Below are 19,827 nucleotides of genomic sequence, written 5' to 3' on the forward strand. Positions count from 1 at the left end.
AGGAGCATGTAGTACAGGCACGCCTAGGAGGTACTTACCCAAGTCTGCGGTTTGAACAAATGCCAAGGAAGTGTTAAGCTCGCTGCGCCTGTTATGATTAATATTACTAGAGGAAAATACCCTTGTCTTAGAAGAGTTGATCTTCATACCTGATGCCTCGCAGAAGATCTTCGGGCAATTATTTATGATCCCTACTTGCTCCGATGAAGCTTCTTCAAAGAGTATAATATCATCTGTAAAGAATAAATGAGAGATAGGCGGTCCAGTCTTATGCAACCTGATAGGCTTCCAATTTATCGTGTCTTTCTTTCTTCTACTTCTCCTTTTGTTTTCTCTAAATATGGCTTTCAAGTTTTCATTCTCAGATAATAACTATCCCTCTCTCCAAAATGAAGACTCAAATTTTCATCCATGAAGCCATCAATTGCTTATCTAGGTAGGTCCGCCAGTGCCCGCACAATAGAATTGGAGAAAGTTCGATGGTGCTAAGTGTGTGATTTTTCTTTTGTTGTTTTTCAATGGACGGTGCAGATTCATTGTTAATTGACGGCTGTGATGTTTTTTTAAATAATCACGCGGTGCGCATCTCGTGCTGCTTACATCCTGAGGTGCAAGCTGCAAAAAAGCCCTTCGCTGTTTTCAATCGTCTTTGTCAGGCGAGAAGAAACCAAAGCATCTCTTTATTCTTCTTTTCACTGTTTTCCTTTTGTGCTTCCACACTCTTCCTTTCATCAATTCATGTCGATACTGTGGAGGTCGAAGATAACTTGTAACTCTTATTAATCTCCGTGATATGCCTTTTCAGGTAATGCAGTCTATTCCAAGACGAATCCCTCACTGTTTTATGCAATTCACTGAAGTGTTGCTTTTGAGTTTGCAATTTGGTTGGTTCTTGTTAGAGCAAATTGGTAAAGTTCTTTTGTTATATATATATATATATATATTAATTTTCACTTGTAGGACGGGTTTAATGGAAGGGTGCAGTTTAGGGACTTGCGAATTAGAATTATTAGAAATACCCATGATTTAATTTCCCTTCTGGCCTTTGTCTTGTGCTCTTTTCATATTTTCGTTGATGTTCTTGTTTGATTAAACTAGATAATTAATATGTTTTGTTTGCAATTTGCAGTTAGATTATTGTTCAGTTCTGGAAAAGTTTATTCGGGGTTCCCAAACTCTACGTTTTATGGGTTTGGGGCGGTTTCATAGGCTTCTACTTTTTCTTTCTTTCTTTCTTCTATGCCTGTTAATTATACTACGCTTCAGATGTTGTTGGAGTTACCAGTCATAATTTTTTTTATCATTTGATGAAGATTTGGAATTTTGACAGTAATTCATCCGTGACGGATAAATTAAGGAAACTGAAAAAGTTTCTAGGTTTATGGTTTTGTACTTTTTTTGACAGAGTGAATTTCTTCATTTATTTTCATTTTTTATTCATCTAACTAATATGGTACTTCAACTATTGCTTTAAATTTGAATGTCCTAATTGCTCCCAGATAATCTTCTGAACATAATATAGTAGTATTTAGATGTACAGATGATTTGCATGCAAGGATTGTGGGTGTGGGTTTAGTAGTTTGTGAGGTTGCTAGTTAGGTTAGTAGCTGTTAATGCTTCTATACTGCCCATCGAGGCTCTATAAATGGGCCGTAATACTAATGTAAGCATTATGAAGTGAATCATAGAGTGAATTCTTTAAAAGTCTGTACCATAAAAAATTCTGATTCATCACGTTTACATACAAATTTTTTCTTCTGTATTTTATTGAATTTTTTCCATGTTATTTATATAATACTTGAGATCTGTGATTGAAAGGTCATAAAAGGCAAGAGATGCATAGATTTGAAGTTATGGAGCTAATAACTGGATGACAACATCATATAAGAAGCTTCTTCGCTATACTTAGTTTTCAGTATTGACCTGACAGAACAGGCAGGTCAATGAAGATAACCTTTTAGAGTGATGTAGTGATCTTCTCTTTAAAATGGTAACAGTTGTAGAAACTGCAGTGTTCAATGTGTTGGCCCATAAGATGATTATACCTGAGATGCTGAAATTTGAGACTTGATGATTTTCATTACATGTTTCCATATTTCTTGGAATATTGGGAAATAGTGAGCTCTTTAATTCATTCAATGGAATATAGGATATAGGATTCAGATAAATTTGATCATTGAAATATTTTTTTTTTTAAATGTTTGATTAGATTAATTGTTGGTCCAGTTAGTTTTGAAGGACTTACAATGATACAATCATGATCATAATTTCATGAGCATCATTAATTGAAGTCATTGACTTTCAAAATTGATTATCATTTTTCCTACCTTCAATATCTAGGCTAGTCTACTGTTCGTTCTGTATAAACTTAAAGGCTGAGAGAAAAGATGGTTAGAAAATAATACTATTGAGGAATTACTGGTGCAATATGGACATTTATTTGATAGAAGTAGTAAAATTCTTATCTATGACGCATTTTTTGTTCTTTTGTTCTTTGGTTTTGGCAGCATCTCTGAGGAGTTGCTACTGTGGGATCTTGAATCCAATGGTTCAGGTTCAAGTCATCAATTTCTTGTATTTCATGCCATGGCTATAATGGTGTCATTAAACAACAGGTCACAAGTATCATTGAAATTGTCTCTGAATTCAATCAAGCAAACAATACAAAGGAAATTTAAGAAATAATTTTACTGAATAAATCTGGTTCACAAATGGTTGTGCCCTGGGTCTGTTACTGGTCAAAGCTTTTGTTTGACATGTTTTTATTCATTTCTATAGAATAATTACTGATAATCTGTTTAATAGTTTTCAAACTAATTGTCATTTTTAGTAGTTTGAATATATAGGGCAGATTATTTTTTATTAGAGGTTACATGTATCGTGTATTTGTTTAGACACTCAATAGGACTTTTGGCGATGGATTTTTTAAAGGGATGGGGCTGGAGAAGCCAGGCTGATAAATTTTTTTTGAAGATGGTTAATAATAGCAACAACTGCTGGATTTCAGAACCACAGCATTGCCCATTATTGGATGTAAAATGAGAGAATCCATTTGCTTTATTTGGCTTCTCCTTCAGTTCAGCTTTTCCCTTTCGTTTTTTTTTTTTATCTATTCTATCAATGTATAGTGCTATTGGTAGACATTTTGTTTTCCTTTATGTTTTTCTGTGTATTTTCTTTCTTATATTTATGTGTTAGTAGTGTTGTCGCCCTCCTTTTTCTACTTCTTTTTTCCCTTTTTAATCAAAAGAATGGAACAGAAAGCTTGTCAAAATAAATTCTTCATGAAAATTTTTATGACAAAAATCTATTAAATGATTCCATTTCCCATGAAAGACTGACATAGCCTTTGTTTATATCCATGTAAAGACAACATCAAAACCTGTCACATGATTTATGTTTTCAGGTGGGATGTAGGATGCAGAGCATTCTAATGTGTCAAGACACTCACGATTCATAACTTTCCTAGGTCAGATTGTATTCTGCAAACAGTATGTCCATGCATGCACATTTTGCCTGCTTTTTGGATAAAAATAGTTTATGAAAAATAATTGGAACCAGCCTTAATTGCTATTTCTCTTATTACACGTCCCTTTTTCTGATTTTACCTGTTTATTAATGTCATTAAAATGTGCTCTACAGATTATAGACCTTTGATCTTATTGGTGGGATTTTCATTCATTTCTTCAATGTAGGACATTGGACTATCCTCCAAATTCAATTAGAGTCTGTAAATCAAGAATCCAACCATGCAAACAGCATCATATAGCCATCCTTTATTCTATATCACTTGCAGGTGTTTAGTCCCATTCCTTAGTTCTTTGTTATTTGCAATGATGTTTGTTTTATTCAATTTATAGTAATTGGCTTACATATGACACATATTGCAGAAACTTCTCAAATGTGAAGACTAGTTCATTAAGCTTTCATGCATCAAATCATTCTCAACTTTTTCCCGAATGTGCATTCAATAGGAGAACACAGAATCATGCATTTCCCACTCCTTTGAAACAGAGCAGGCTGTTGGTTCTTCCAAACACAAGCGATGGCTACCCATCTGCTTCTGGAACAGATGCTGAAATAAACTCAAACCATGCTCCTAATGGAAGATCAGACACAATTCTCAGCAATTGGTCTCCTCCAAGGTACTTGTGGAGGGGATTATCAGTTCCTATCATTACAGGACAGGTAATCATGAAGATTTTAAAGGGAAAGATTCATTGGGTGAATACTCTTCAACAATTGGAGAGAGTTGGTCCGAAATCAGTTGGGGTCTGTCTCTTAACTTCTGCATTTGTTGGCATGGCATTTGCAGTACAATTTGTTAGAGAATTCACTAGGTTAGGATTAAACAGATCAGTTGGTGGTGTTTTAGCTCTGGCTTTCTCAAGGGAGCTAAGTCCAGTAATTACATCAATTGTGGTTGCTGGTCGAATCGGAAGTGCTTTCGCAGCAGAATTAGGCACCATGCAGGTTTCTGAACAAACTGACACATTGAGAGTTCTTGGTTCTGACCCTGTTGATTACCTGATAACTCCAAGAGTGGTTGCCACATGTATTGCCCTACCTCTTTTGACTCTATTATGTTTTACACTAGGATTGGCCTCTAGTTGCGTCCTTGCTGAAGGTGTTTATGGTGTGAGCATTAACATTATCATGGATTCTGCTCGGAAAGCTCTCAGATCATGGGATATCATTAGTGCAATGATCAAGTCGCAAGTTTTTGGTGCCATCATATCGATAGTGAGTTGTGCATGGGGAGTCACCACTTTAGGTGGTGCTAAAGGTGTTGGAGAATCAACAACATCAGCTGTGGTTATCTCTCTTGTAGGCATATTTATTGCTGATTTTGCTCTTTCTTGTTTCTTCTTCCAAGGAGTAGGAGATCAGCTAAAGAATTGCATATAAGTTGTTATCGGTATGCCTGCAACTCTGCACTTCTTGTTATTATTATTATTATTTTTTTTTGGGTCTGTTGCGACTTTGCTTACTTATACAAAGTGAATCTTCTATTCAATTCGCCTGCTATATCATGCATTAGTTCTTGTCTTTTATCAGAACCTTCCTTAGAAAGATATACTGTGGTTTCATGAATCATGTTCTATTCTGGAAGCAATTAAGATAATATCTATTTCCCCACGGCACTATTTATTCACGGGTTGAGCTCCATGTTATGTTTTGGGTTTCTAATTGTTGATTACATTAGCTTGAAGATTCACTGAACAAAATCTTGGAAATGGAGATGTGCTCTGTGAGTATAATATTTTCCTGGTAAAAGTATTTATGTACATTAAAATCCAAAACCTTGAAGTCTCCTGGAAGTCGAAATTGTATATGTAGCTTTAAGACGCCAAGAAATCATAGAAGAGGTGGTACTCGGCAGATCTGTGTTCTATTTGCATGATACTTGTAAGATATAAGAACCATGATTCCATGCTTTCTTTTGAGGGAAAGCACTGGATGATCCTGCTAAACTCAACTTTTGTTGTTCTTCCATTTATTTTTATATGTATATAATCGAAGGTAAAAAGCTAATTAATAAATGAATTTTATACATAAAAATTAAAACGTTTTATTAGGATAACATCAATCTTACATTTATAAATTTTTTTTGGGATTAGTTAATGATAGATTATAGTGATATTATGTAATCTGTGCAGCGTATCTTGCTTGGTAAGATAAAGTTGGTTGTTGTTGAGATTTACAAAAAAGAAAGAAAGAAAGAAAAACTTTGCTTTTTCTTATGAGAGAGCACAAAATCAATAACCACAATTTAAGGGCTGTTCCTGATGTTGTGTATATGCTTAAAGCTCAACATTTGGGGTGGCCCAAAAAAAATTGAAGATGGTGGGCCCCTTTGGTTATTTGTATAAAATGCTTACGTGATATGAGGTCCGTTTGTTTTAGCCTATTTTATTAAAAAAAAAACTTTTTTTTCAGACAAAAATTTATTTTGTAAATTTTTATTATGTTTGTTTAAACTTTTAAAAATAAATAAAATAAAAAAAGAATATATTTTTTAGGTTATTTTTAAAAGCTACTCAGTAGCTTATGAAAATAATCTATGAAAAATGATAATAAAATTTTTTCAAATTATATAAATAATAATTTAGTCATTTGAAATGCTATAATTTCATTGAATTTTTTTTAAAAAAATTGTGTTAATAAATTTTAAAATGAAAAGGCCATTTTACTTTTATTAATAAGTTGTAATTTTTTATTTAATTTTTATCATTTTTTGAATAAAAATTATTATTCCTTAAACAAAAGTTGTAATTGGGGGTTTATTATTTTTAGAACTTGATTTTCAATAATAGAAATTATATTTGATAAGTTGTGATTTTTTATTCAAATTTTACGATTCATAAAATAAAAATTATTATTCTTTAAGTAAAAATTATAATTGAAATTTGTTATTTTCAATAAAAGTAAAATAATATTTTTCACTTTAAAATTCATCAACAAAGAAGTCTTTAAAAATTTTATAGAAATTATAACATTTTAAATGATCATATTGTTATTTATATAATTGGTAATTACTTCCCGTGTGTTGCACAGGAGCGTTTCCTTATATCTAATACTTTTAAGATATTATTTTAAATTATTTAGAGTTAAAATAATTTTTTGGACTTACTTCTTGTAATTTAAGCATTTCCTTACATGCAATTCTTTTAAACAAAAGTATGAGAACATTGCATTTGATTGACTTTTGTGTTTGATACAAGTGAAATATGAAAATAATAGTACTATCATAAATTAGATGAGCATTTGGAATGTACAAAATAAAATCATTATGAATTATTTGAATGACTCATACTGTACAATTGGGCTAACAATAGTTTATTGTGTTAAATATTGACTATCAATAAAATGCCTTTAGAATTACATATTCATAACTGCCATTTGGGCTTGATAATAGGAGGCGAAGTTAAGATTTAAGAATAAAGAAAATTAAAATTTAAAAAAAATATATTTTATAAATTTTAAAGGAGCCGAAAATATATATAACTTATATAGTATAAAAAAAAGTTTAAAAAATTAGAGGAGCCACGGGCCCTACTAGTCTCCCCCTCCTTCCGCCATTGTTGATAATGTTAATTAATCATTCATTTACTTCCCATTGTTGATAATGTTAATTAATCATTCATTTACTTCCCTATATGTTGCACGGGAGCCTTTACATTATGATTTTAACAATAAAGCATTATATTACTTTCATATTTGAAAATACTTAAGTTTCATGAATCTATATATGAAGATGGTTGTTTAGCATCATTTACTCAGGAAAAATATATTTAAATAGTCATTAAACATCATGATTTATATCATGATCAATTAAAAATACATAACGAATAACAATAACTATAACCATAAAAGAAGTAATGTTCTCAAGATGAATTAACATATGGTATTATTGTATTTGAATTATCTCTATACTTGATACAAATGATATGAAAATAATTTTGTTGTCGTAAATTAGATGAACATTTGAGATGTAATAATATTATACTTTTGTACCATTAAATTTTGAAATCATGTTTGCTCATCACCCTCCCATGGGGAAAAAACAAAGAGGGATTTGCTACATGTACATCTTCCATGACATTATTTTTGATGAGCTATTAAGAATAGAACTACCCTAAATAAATTATACCCTTCACATTATATAAGAAAATTTTGTTTGTCTTCCTTCAAAAAGTTCAATGTAAAAAAATAAAATATAATTTACCCGCTCATTTTCACTTGTTCTTGTCACCTAACATGGACTTGAATAATGCAAGGTACTTGATATTTCAACTCAATGTATGATACTATTTTTATACTCACCTTCCCTTTATTATTTTATCCCTTTTATTTTCACGATATAATTTTATCCCATCACTCATTCAACTCAACAATCATCAAAAATTTTTCCTTTTATCTTTTTTTTATTTTTTAAATTCAACTAAAAAATTATCAAAAATTGGCACTACATGTTCACGATGTTCAGCTACTTCAGTATCAGGCGATAAGTGTTCTAAACTTGCTTATACAGAGGTCCCTTTTGGTTTGTGAGAACCAGCACTTGTTTCATTAGTCCTTATGTCTTTTTCACGTCATTGTCATCCTTGTTACATAAGTCCCACCGGGCGTGCCAAAAATTATTCGTGTGTAAACAACAAATACCAAGCGTGCTAGAAATGTTAAGTCTCAATTGATAATAAAAGGATCCCAAGTTCTCTTATCACAACTTACTCGGATGTAAAAAGATAAAAGGCTTTAATAAAACAAGTGTTGAATGCTATTGAAATGTGAAAAGACTATAGACCTAAAAAACTGAAAAGTAAAAAGGACTAACGAATGTAAAATTGCTAGTCTTTAATTGAGTATTGACTAGTTTCTTCTGTATTTTCTTCTTTTATGTATAGTGTCAGAGAAGCAGTAGCCTATTCCTTGAAACCTAGCACATTTTGCCGAAGAATCAGGGATCTCACAAAACTCATGGCACGGTCTTTATTTTGTATGCTCTATTTTGGTAACCAGCCTGTTTCATCGAGATACTTGGGTATAGATTTTGGTATTACTTAAGATCGTGTCTTCGTACTAACGATCTAATATTTGCAATTGACGAGATTTTGACACGTTTACTTATTGTGGCCTTTATTGAGTCTCGAGGCCCCTTTCGTTTATATTGAAATTGAGGCTTCAATTACTCAGCCCAATTAACCTTGTGACTTATTTGAGCGACATTTTATATTTAGCCCAAACAACTTAATACAAATGATATGAGAAAATAATTTTGCTGTTATAAATGAGATGAACATTTAAGATGTAATAATATTATACTTTTGTACCACTAAATGTTGAAATCATGTTTGCTCATCACCCTCTCATGGGGAAAAAACAAAGAAGGATTTGCTATATGTACGTCTTCTGTGACATAATTTTTAGTAAGCTAATAAGAATAGAACTACCCTAAATAAATTATACCCTTCACATTACATAAGAAAATTTCATTTGTCTTCCTTCAAAAAGTTTAATGTAAAAAAAATAAAATAAAATTTACCCACTCATTTTCACTTGTTCTTGTCACCTAATATGGACTTGAATGATGCAAGGTACTTAATATTTCAACTCAATGTATGATACTATTTTTATACTCACCTTCCTTTTATGATTTTATCCCTTTTATTTTTATGATCTAATTTTATCCCTTCACTTATTCAACTAAGCAATCATCAAAAGTTTTTCTTTTTATCTTTATTTTTTATTTTTTAAATTCAACTCAAAAAGTATCAAAAGTTTCTCTTTTTCATCTTTATTTCTTTTATTTTCAACCTAAATTTTTTTTATTTGCTTCCTCATAAACTTACCTCGTTATTTTGGTGCTTCAGTATGTATGATTATTACTGGCCATTACTAAAATAAAAAATTCAAATAATTTATAACCTTCTATTTTTACTTGAACTTCAATATTTCAATTGCTACATTATAAAATATTTTTTATATTTTTTTCAAGATTAAAATGAATAATTCATCTAATGTTAAGTCGTATTGTTTTGTTTTGGCCATAATAAAACCAATATATGATAATTAAATTAATTATTACAGAAGTCATTCTTCATGATTCATGAATCATGTTATGCAGTGAATTAATTTCCTCTCACTTCCTTTACTTTTCCTTTCAAAATGGGACATTTAAAACAGAGTTGCCTACATCATTTTATTATCAACTCAAATTAAGTTGACGGCCTTTTGACTCTTTCATGGCACCGTATACGATCCCAAGTAGTTTAACACCTTGCTTACTTTATCCAAAACTAGAAATTACTCTCCGTGCGTTGCACGAGAAGAAAAAACTTTAAGAACAATTTAACCATTTTTTTTCTCCCATACAAATGAGACAAAAATATTACATTTTATAAAAAACCCAACATATATGCAATTGTTAATTTATAATACAGTACACGGCAATTCATAAACAGAATTGCATTTTTGATGAATTTAAATTACCATAATACATAACTTGGCATATCAATTTTAGTTTAACATGTACGATAACAAAATGGACTACAATCTGCCTCCTCCTCTTGTTAGGTCTTAGAAAATCCCCTTATAAACAATGTTTGTAGTTTTAGACTTTGGTTATTTATCACTATCATGTGTCAAAATCTTAAGACCATCCATGGTCTTCACTCTAGAAAGAGCAACATGTAACTGACCGTGAGTGAAAGCAGGTTTTGGCAAATACAAGCCAATATAACTTAGTGATTGACTTTGACTTTTATTGATAGTCATTGCAAATGAAAGAGTGATGAGGAATTATTATCTTTGCATGTGAAACACCCATTTGCTCTCGAAAAGATTCATATCCATTCTATAGATGAAAACTTTTTTATCTCACTTTCATCATCAATTTTGCTTTGAGAATTTATTGAGAATTAAGAATATTTTAAATTAAGTCATCTGTGGAACCAACAATTATGATAAATTTGACTCAGCATATATTATGATCAACTTGAATATTGCATCTGAACATAACCATTAATTTTAAAGTTACAAGATCGTAATAGATAGATTTTTAAAATACAGTGACAGTGAATGGCGTCAAATATTTTGGACATTATTTATATGAATTTTGGTAAGCATTTGTATGAGCACATAGAGAAGCTATAATGAGAATAATTTATATGAGAATCTAATTTTCTTATTTCATTGACACTCAATTAACTCAACAGAGAATCGTTGAGGAAAATATGACTAATTATTTATACGAAATTGTGTCAGCAATTGTAGGAACACATGCAAAAATAACATGAAGTGCATGACATGTCCTCTATTAATAAGTAATTTATATTGGATACATTACTTACATGACGCAAACCTAAATGAGTCCTTATGAAATATGAGTTCTTGCCTTTAATTATGCATGTATACTTTTGATTGTTGACCCACACATCAATCAAAGCTGCACCATTGCACAGAACACAAATAGCTGATTTGACACTGTTTTTGAAGTGAAAAAAGAAAGCGAAATATAAATGAAGAGAACGTTGGTTTCTCAAAACCAAAACCTGAAGATGGGAAATTCAGTGTACACATATGAAACTAACACAAAATAGGAAACAAGTGCATTTAATAAAGTAATACTTCAGGTAGCCACACAGGCTTTAAACATGAAGAATATTTCTAGTATTGTGTTTGATATCTTACGGTCTGACCAAATTATTATGAGAGACCAAACCGAAAGCATGCATGAAGAAGATCCCCGAAGTGCTAAACCATGTCAAATGAATATGGCGTGAGAAACAATGGCTCTTGAAAACAAAAGGTGGAAAGCAAGTCTCATCCAAGGACAGCATATGAGCTGCGAAAACAGAAAAAGAAACATGTTCAGAGAATCAAAAAAATATGGAAATTACCTTCTTGATGACATAACTCAGTATTATTATTTGAAGCAAAAATATATATGGTAATGAAATTATCCTCAAACGTGAAATAACCTTAACATCATCGGTCAACACGTAAAAAGCCTGATAACAAAACATGCATGCTACTAATGGTGGCAGGATGAGTTGTCTAGAATTGGAAATGATGCACAGTGACAGGATAAAATATCAAACACCACATGCAAAGTATCAAGGATGGTGTAAGAATTTTCACAAGAAGAACATGACAGCAAAACTTCTATTGAGAAAGTTGGTAAAGCAGTGCGGTCAATCTTTAACCTTCTAGGATCTTATATTCACTTATAAGATATACAGCCTTGTGCTACGTGTTAGGAAAAGTTAGCTATAAGCAATATTGGTGTATATATTGGTTTTACGTTCATAAGAGAAAATAAATGTTGTTCTCCCATTAAAATGATAGGAGCGCAAATATCTGTTAAAGGCATTTAGGCAAGATACTCTGAGAAGTCAGTCTGCTTTCTGAAGCAATGCTAGTAGATAGGTATATGAGAAAAAAACCTAGACGAATGATATACGAAGACTACGAGTAGCAGATTTCCATGCCATTATGCCACCTTTGTTTATTGTTGTTAAGAATTATATGTCTAGTCTACATCCCATGGTGCATGCATGGCACTACAAAATTAATGGTGTAGAAAAAGTAGATCAAAGTGTGAAAAAAGAATCGATTCCCTCTACAGAGTCTGCCTTGAAATAAAAAGAATTATGAAGTAAACTTTATACTCTATGTCGTCGTCGGACAGACTTTACAGTAGGTAGGCACTGCATTTTACTATATCTATACAAGTGGTATTAATGAAGTAAGTCAGCATAAGTGAAGATCTTTATCACTATATGCATATAAGTTTGACCAACAAAGAAAGCTAGTTCAATAAAGCCTTTTTTAATAATATCCGTGTGTATGAACGAAGAGGCTTAAACCCAATAGTGATAATGATTAGTCATAATCAAATTGTGCAACAGGTTGTAAATAAATAAATGTGAGACCATTTTCCTGTCAACTATACAAAAATAAAATTTCATATAATTCACTTGTCAACCTTGTTAAAATAAATAATTTTGAGCAATAAGGAACCCACTCCAATCCGCAAGTTTTTTTTTTTTAAAGAAAAACTGTGTGTGAGAGAATGTCTTAAGCCCAAAAATGATAATGAGAACGAATGAACTCATTGTCAGCAACCAAATTTTTGTACTATTTTTCTTTTCTCGACAATAATTTTTAAACAAATATTATTGATTACTAATTTATTTATAAAGGTACAATATGGATGTATGTAAAAAAAACATGATGTGACTATTCCTTCCAAATACCATTCTTGATATAATTTTGAGCTGTGAAATTTGACCATTTCCGTGATCTATGTTTTCTATTAAATACAAACACACACACATTCCACATATTCCTAGCTTAGACCTTTCTTGTATCTTATGTCTCAATTAAACACATACATACATACATACATATGTTTCGCATATTAATGGCTTTGAAATGAAATTAACGTGCATGCACTTTGTTAATTCCTCATATATATCTGGATAATATTTTTGGCTTTATTGAAATAATAACTAAATGCTCGACTCTATTAATTTCACGTGGCAAACGTTTGGACAGATTGTTAATTATAAAACTATTATTTCAAATTTGCTTGGCATGGTTCATTAATGAATAGTCATTTCATTTTTTTTCTGCAAACAATATCAATTGAATTAATTATCTGTAAAAATGATAATGAGTAGTCATTATCATTTTTACAGATAAGTCATTATCAGATGGATGTTAAGTTTTCATTGAAATTAGGCACTTGCTTCTTGCTTCTTTTCAATATTTTTTAAAAGAAATATTATCATTCAGATGCATTGAAGAAAACCAATTCATGGCTAGAGATGATCAGAAATTGGTACGTCTTTTTTAAACAATAAAAAAAAATCCGTTGCTATTCTTTAAAATTGGTGGATATAAAACAGAGGGTTAAAATTTCATGGAGATAGCAGTTCTATTTTTTAAACAAAGATGATGAGATATACCATCTCTGTTAACACATACAAGCTTCGCCAACCAAGAAAAGCAAGTCCGATCCAAATTTCAACATTATCGAAAAAAGGAACATCAAATATGTACATAAGTCCAGCTATAACAAAAAAAAAAAAACATTAAGCTATTGCACGATCCATAAGCACAGATGGTCTGTAATGGATTTTAAAGCCAACATCCATTGGTATATACAGAATCTGAATATGACTTCTATATGCCTCACATGATATGGCAACCTCTACTAACCTTCGCCTACAAGACCCTTCGAACATCATGAAGTTTTAGGAATTTGTCCAAATATACCTTCGTTGCATTAGCAAAATTCGTGAGGGAGGTCAGTCTTGCGAAAATGGAAGAGAAGGATTCAGGAATAATGAACCAAAAGCATAGTTAATTGTAAAACTACAAGTGATCTTTTTCCATATGCGGAATACCTTACCGGAGTCTCTCTTGACAAGATCGTACTGAACAACCACAATGAGGTCAGGCTTATCTTTCTTCTCTTCAAAACTGGTCCACGCAGCAATTGCAGGATCACCAAACAGAGTGCACTCGAGCTTATCGCTGCTGAAAATGGAAAGATACAGTCTTTCATGTCCAAAGCTCCATAGGATGTTAATAGAAAAATGTAAAAACTATTCCTGAAAGAGATACTCAATCGACTGTCCTCTACTACAAATTCCAGCCCCTAGGTCAGCATACCTCCATCTTCATACCAATCGTATATAACCATCTCTTTCAAGAAACCACAAACATCTGCATCAGAGAATTAATAGAGTATTTTCACAGAAGTGACATTGTTGATACAGTGAAGGAAACAGAAAAAATTAAATGAATGTACTAATCGCGTGCTCACAACTCAGCCCACCACTCATACCTGAGTTCCCGAATAGGCTTCACCTTGAAGCAATGGGAAGGAATGAATTACAGAGTGCTCCACCATCTCGGTGCGCTCGTCCAACTCCAAGTGAATCTTTCGATGCACTCCAAGACCTTCAGACCTAACTGAAAAAATGAATATAGTAGGTCTTTGTCTCTTCAAGCCTATTACAAACCTCCTAATGTTGGCATCTCCAAAAACAGAGATTGATCATGCATGTCCCTTGGAAAGATGAAGATTTTTAAATGCAAGTGAGGATATTTGATTAACATGACTGAAAAAAGATGGCGAAACAATTCACTGCAGGGTCGAATACATTGGAATCCTCAGATAGAACCCTCTTTGGGCACCCCATATCTCTGTCGTACACGTCAAAGTCTGTCCTCAAGTAAGCCCCGTCCACCTTCACGAAGATCCTATAGTCACCAGAGGAAGGCCTTAAAGCATCAAGACTGGCAAAGTCCCCGAAATCCATCTCCATTCTTGCGTGCATAAGCTTGGTGAAGAAGAACAAAGAAAGCTCACACAAAACAAAGAAAAGCATTGTCCAAAAAGTTATGGAGCGTCTCTTCTATTTACACAAAACGAATGGTGCATTTAATGGATTTAACTAACCGCTGTGTATGGGTGTAAATAAACCAAAAGATCTGACTTCCTAATATGAATAGACAAAACAAATGAAAGACAATAAAATACGTTCATCTTCCTTTATGAACGCAAGCATTAATAACAGCCATCTTACACAAAGAATGAACGACTTTGATCCTTCCATTTGTTTGAAGAAAATGAACATGCGTTGATTATATTTAAACTTGCATTCATAAACCCCCCCCCCCGAGATCGAAGAAACTAATGGATTGCATCCCAAAAATGGGTAGCCATGTTGAAGCATTAACACCACTTCAAATGGATCTTTGTTAAGAACATGCGACTCCACGAAAGTGAAAGACGGCTCCACCGATGTGCAGATGTGAGAGAATAACAGAGATGGGTTGTAGTGCTGTTATCTATGTATCTTCTTCATTCATATTGTATTGTAGAACAAAGCATTAAACACGAAGCCCCAAAAATTTTAAATGGCTAACCCTAGCCATTTTTGTAGCCGGCACTGTTCACAAAGCTGTTTTCCTTAGACAGCTTGATGACAATGACATCTTACCTCAGGAGCCGGTTATTAAAGCATGGCTGGGTGGAACTACTTTCTGGTATATATTGACTCACGGTGCATGGAGATTGAAGTAGCGACTCACACAATTTAACATGTAAAAAGTAAGGATAGAGTCTGGGGCTGCGCATGGAATGTCTCCGTTTACCAATTCTCTTTTTCTCCTCCATTCCTTCAAAACGACAGCGTTTGACTCATTAAAAAAATACAGGGGGGAAAAAGAAAGCAATTGGGAAGGGGGACCCTCTCCTTGTTAGTACCACCCCTCTTCTTCGAAGATGCCAAAATGATGAATGAAGCTAGTAAGGTGAAAATCCAGGGAAGGGAAGAAGCCACCGTCATTTGAAAGTCTTGAGGAGGAGGATGATTTAAGTTTTTTGTTCTTCTGGCAACCGCCGCCAATCCAAATGTTACGCAAGGCTCCGCCTTTTGTCCAGTGTCCTCGACAAGTCTTTGCAGAATTTAGTGTTGGGCCAGTCACATCTTGGGCACTTTAGCCCTTGCTTCACCTGCATCGCCGCCACCAAGGTGCTTTTCCGAGCACCTGAGCCCTGGCTCTCGTCGTTCGTCGTTATTACTGCCACCGGAGCTGAGAAGGTCGGGAAGAAAAAAAAAAAGGGTGAAGAGAGGAGTATAGTAGTCTTCTGATGTGGGAAAGATTTAGGGACTGTTTAAAATTATTTTTATTTTATTATTTTAAAAATTAATGGTTTGTAAAATATATTTTAAAAATAAAAAAATAATAAAAATATGTGTTTTTTTAATTCTTTCTTATTTTTTAGAACAATAATCACAAAACACTTAAAAATTATTTTTATTTTTTTATTTTTCAGAATAATATTTTATTTTTTTATTTTTTAAAACATTTTTTAAAAATATATTATTAAATAATTTTTTTTTGTTTTCTTATTTTAAAAAATAAAAAACTGTTTTTAAAATAGATTTTCAAACATATCCTTAATTTTTTAGTTTCTTTTTGTTGAGGCAAACATCCTTCTTAGATTAATTAAATGAGTCCATGCATTATGATGGGAGAAGAACTCAAGAACAGCGGCGGTGCCAGCTGCTGAGAAGGGGAATGATCGAATGAAGGCCGACAAGGAGAGGGTCCCCCTTCCCAGTTGTTTTCTTGTTTTTTTTTTTCTCTTTAATAAACCAAACGCAGTCGTTTTAATGAAGTGGAGGAGAAAAGCACATTTGGAAAGTGGAGAAACCCCACGCCCGATTTTATCGCACATGCATACCTCAAAAACTTATATTATTTTATAACCATTATCTTCTTCTACACGCTGCCCAATGTTATAAAATGAACTAAAAGCAATCGCACAAAGAGCTGGTACTGTTCACAGAGCCATTTGAAACTGTGAACACTAACTTTGTGAGAGAAGCTGGCCCCACTTCAATGGCTTGGTGAAATTACTTTATGGGATATATTGATTTGAAAAGATTTTACTGTCAGTTTTTTAATAATCTAATATAATAAATAAAAAAATATATTTTAACAAGATAAAATACAGAAAAATATAATAAAATTTTTAAAATAATATAATAATATATCATTTTCATAAAACAAAAATTAAAGAAGATATTGTAAAATTTAAAAATAACTAATTAATAATCACCTTTTTAATACTGTAATCAAACATAAAATAATGCTTTTTTCTTTTTATAAAATCTCTACAAAATAAATATCATTTTATAAAATCTATAAACTATTTAAAAAAATCACTTATTTTTAATATTAAATAAATGGGCATGTCTTAAAATATAATTTATTTTCATTTTTAAAGTAAACAAAAATAAAATTAAAAAGATTGAGAGTAAACACTATTAACAAAAGATGGCAAATGAGATCAATGGCCAAGTGGCAAAAGAGATTGGTGGAGGAGAATGGTTGATGGTGGTTAGTGGTATAGCAGGGTTGATAATTGATGGCACTGGAGTATGATGATCAACAAAGCAAGATGGTGACTGATAGTAGATGAAAGTGGCCGGTGCTGAAGGATGGTGATCGGCACTGAAGAACAATTCATGGTCGCTCATGGCGGAGTATGGGGGCTAGTAACAAAGGACGGTGGGATTAGTACAATTGGATGATGTCAGATATTTGATAAGGGAGAATGATGAGTAGTGACTTTGTAAAAATGTCAATGTCAAATTAAAATTTTAATATTAAAATACGATATGAGTATTAAAATTTGAGAATTACGTGTTGAATAATTTTAATTTGATATTAATATTTTTTATAAAATTCTTATTTATCATTCTCTCATTTGACAATAATGGCTGGTGTTTGGCCATGGAAAATGGTGCTTGATGGTCATAGAAGCTGGCTAGCAACAAGGAATAGTTGATACTCACTTTTTTTTAATGTAAATCAAATAAAAATTAATAAAACAACATAATACCAAAAAAACAAAAAATTAAGAAGAGTTTAACATCTTGCCAAATTCAAAGTGAAGGCAACAGTTGAGGGGGGTAGTTCTACTACAAGACCAAAAGGAGGATGTGGTTTTAGTGCTCAGTGCAGTGATGAACACTGCATTGAGATTTGGACCATTCAAATATTGATCTGAATGGTTCAGATTTAAAATACTATTATATTTTATGTTTATTAAAATAAAATTTTATAAAAATTATAAAATAATTTTAATAAATTTTTTATTTTTAATATGATTTAGATTTAATTTGGAGAGCTCAATTGATATTAAAATTTTTATAATTGATGTACATTGATTATCTATATTAACTATTTAGATGTACTCTGCACTATCCAGATCTAATTTGGTGTTAATATGGACTGTGCAAAATATATCTAGATAGTTAATGTAGATAAATTATAAAACTCTTAATATTAAATTGAATCCTCCAAATTAAATTTAGATCATATTAAAAATAAAAAATATTAAAATTATTTTATAATTTTTATTGTAATAAATATAAAATAAAAATGTATAATATTACTTTAAATTTGGACCGTCTAAATTGGATAGTCCAAATTTTATCACAATGAAAAGCACCATAATACTCATCACTGTGATGAGCATAGAAATCAATCCTAGATGCACTCACATTTACAATTGCTCCCATACGTCAAGACAAAATCATGCAAGATGATTTTTTTTTTCTTTTTTGAATTAAGTTGCCTCTCAAAAAAATTTCAATTGCTCCCATCACCTCAAAAGAAAAAAAAAATCATTTATCTGGTGATTTAAGAGAAAATCATTCACTTGTCCCTTTAAAAGTTTCATTTATCTCACTGTAAAATTTATGACAATTTTTTATTTTATTATAATTTTATTTTTTTTCAATTTTTTAGTATTTAACTTTATTAAATTATACTCGTAATATAATTTCATAAATATTTAAATTTAATTTTATAAAAAATATAACTATTTATTTTAAGTATAAATTATGTCCTACTAATTCATTTGTTTTTTTGGGTCCATCGCTAGTTAATAGTAATCGAAGATCAAATTTTGAATAGATTCTTCTCAAATGGTGTTTAGAATGAGAGACATATATAGAATATCTCATGGCACAATTTTTTTTTTTTTTTACCCTAGCAAATTTAGATGAGTTGGTTCCAAAAAACTTACCAAGGTGACAACATTTCTCCATATTTAAAAAATGCTTATAGAAGAATTTACAGATTACTTAATAACAAAGTCCTTACATCGATAACGAAATTTGATCTATTATCTTATATGTCGCACCCGGAAAAATGCGACGCGAACGGCGCGCGAGCGGAGGTCCCGGCCTTCGCGGCGGGAACCGGATCGAACGAGGAGTCGCCACCAAGATTTTGAGGTAAATCTCGGGAAACCGATTAATGGAAGATAAGGGTGATCTGCAAAATCAGAGAATAGGTTCGGGAGTCGGTTGAGTGTGGGGAAGGTGTTAGGCACCCCACAACACCCGTTCGTGAGAACAGTTACCTGAAGTTTGTTGTGCTCTATTAATATGGTTTTAAAATTATTTTAATTATCCCTTTTATATTCATGTGTCTGATATAAAAATGATGATAATTGAGTGAGAAATGTTTATTTATTTACGAGGGAGGACGGACTTGACTCAGAATCTGACTCTGAGGCCTACGTACCCTGTGATGGGGATCAAAGTCCACGTAGTTCAGGCTTAAAAGTTTGTCGGTTAAAAATATTTTTTGAAGAGAAATTAATTAGAAATAACTCACCATTTTGCAAATAAAACAATTTCTGAAATTTTGATATGTGTGTTTTAAATTGCAAAAGGTAATTCAATTTTAATTATTTTCTCAATTTTTAAATTTTGAATAAAG

General features: G+C 31.9%; 1 protein-coding gene and 1 long non-coding RNA gene across 11 annotated transcripts; one reads left to right on the forward strand and one right to left on the reverse strand.

The window, feature by feature from the left end:
* The first annotated feature begins 730 nt into the window (after positions 1-730).
* LOC129320894 (protein TRIGALACTOSYLDIACYLGLYCEROL 1, chloroplastic-like) lies at positions 731-5,028 on the forward strand. Of its 5 annotated transcripts, XM_054966563.1 has the most exons (5): positions 762-805; positions 2,508-2,554; positions 3,407-3,469; positions 3,696-3,796; positions 3,891-5,028. In XM_054966563.1, the coding sequence occupies exons 4-5, from the start codon at positions 3,750-3,752 to the stop codon at positions 4,906-4,908; spliced, it is 1,065 nt and encodes a 354-aa protein (XP_054822538.1). In that variant the 5' UTR covers positions 762-805; positions 2,508-2,554; positions 3,407-3,469; positions 3,696-3,749; the 3' UTR covers positions 4,909-5,028. The 5 variants fall into 5 exon arrangements, with proteins under 5 accessions (XP_054822539.1, XP_054822538.1, XP_054822541.1 ...); XM_054966564.1 differs by lacking the exon at positions 2,508-2,554 and having other exon boundaries at positions 731-805; XM_054966566.1 differs by lacking the exons at positions 2,508-2,554; positions 3,407-3,469 and having other exon boundaries at positions 769-805.
* An 8,465-nt stretch (positions 5,029-13,493) lies between these two features.
* Positions 13,494-16,163, reverse strand: LOC129320932 (uncharacterized). Of its 6 annotated transcripts, XR_008595853.1 has the most exons (5): positions 15,864-16,163; positions 14,360-15,699; positions 14,185-14,238; positions 13,922-14,049; positions 13,499-13,822 (listed from the first exon to the last, which is right to left on the reverse strand). It is a non-coding gene; the product is annotated as an uncharacterized LOC129320932 (long non-coding RNA). The 6 variants fall into 6 exon arrangements; XR_008595856.1 differs by having other exon boundaries at positions 13,494-13,822; positions 13,922-14,046; positions 14,360-16,163; XR_008595854.1 differs by having other exon boundaries at positions 13,494-13,785; positions 14,360-16,163.
* Positions 16,164-19,827: the final 3,664 nt, after the last annotated feature.

This window comes from Prosopis cineraria, unplaced genomic scaffold, assembly GCF_029017545.1.
Source record: "Prosopis cineraria cultivar Desert tree isolate PC_DT_omini unplaced genomic scaffold, ASM2901754v1 PC9, whole genome shotgun sequence".
Taxonomy (NCBI): domain Eukaryota; kingdom Viridiplantae; phylum Streptophyta; class Magnoliopsida; order Fabales; family Fabaceae; genus Prosopis; species Prosopis cineraria.

Excerpts from the sequence above, each read along its gene's own strand:
- LOC129320894 (XM_054966564.1), top strand. The coding sequence starts at position 3,750 with ATGCAAACAGCATCATATAGCCATCCTTTATTCTATATCACTTGCAG. Across the intron at positions 3,797-3,890 it reads TTATTCTATATCACTTGCAG|AAACTTCTCAAATGTGAAGA; the intron begins GTGTTTAGTCCC and ends CACATATTGCAG.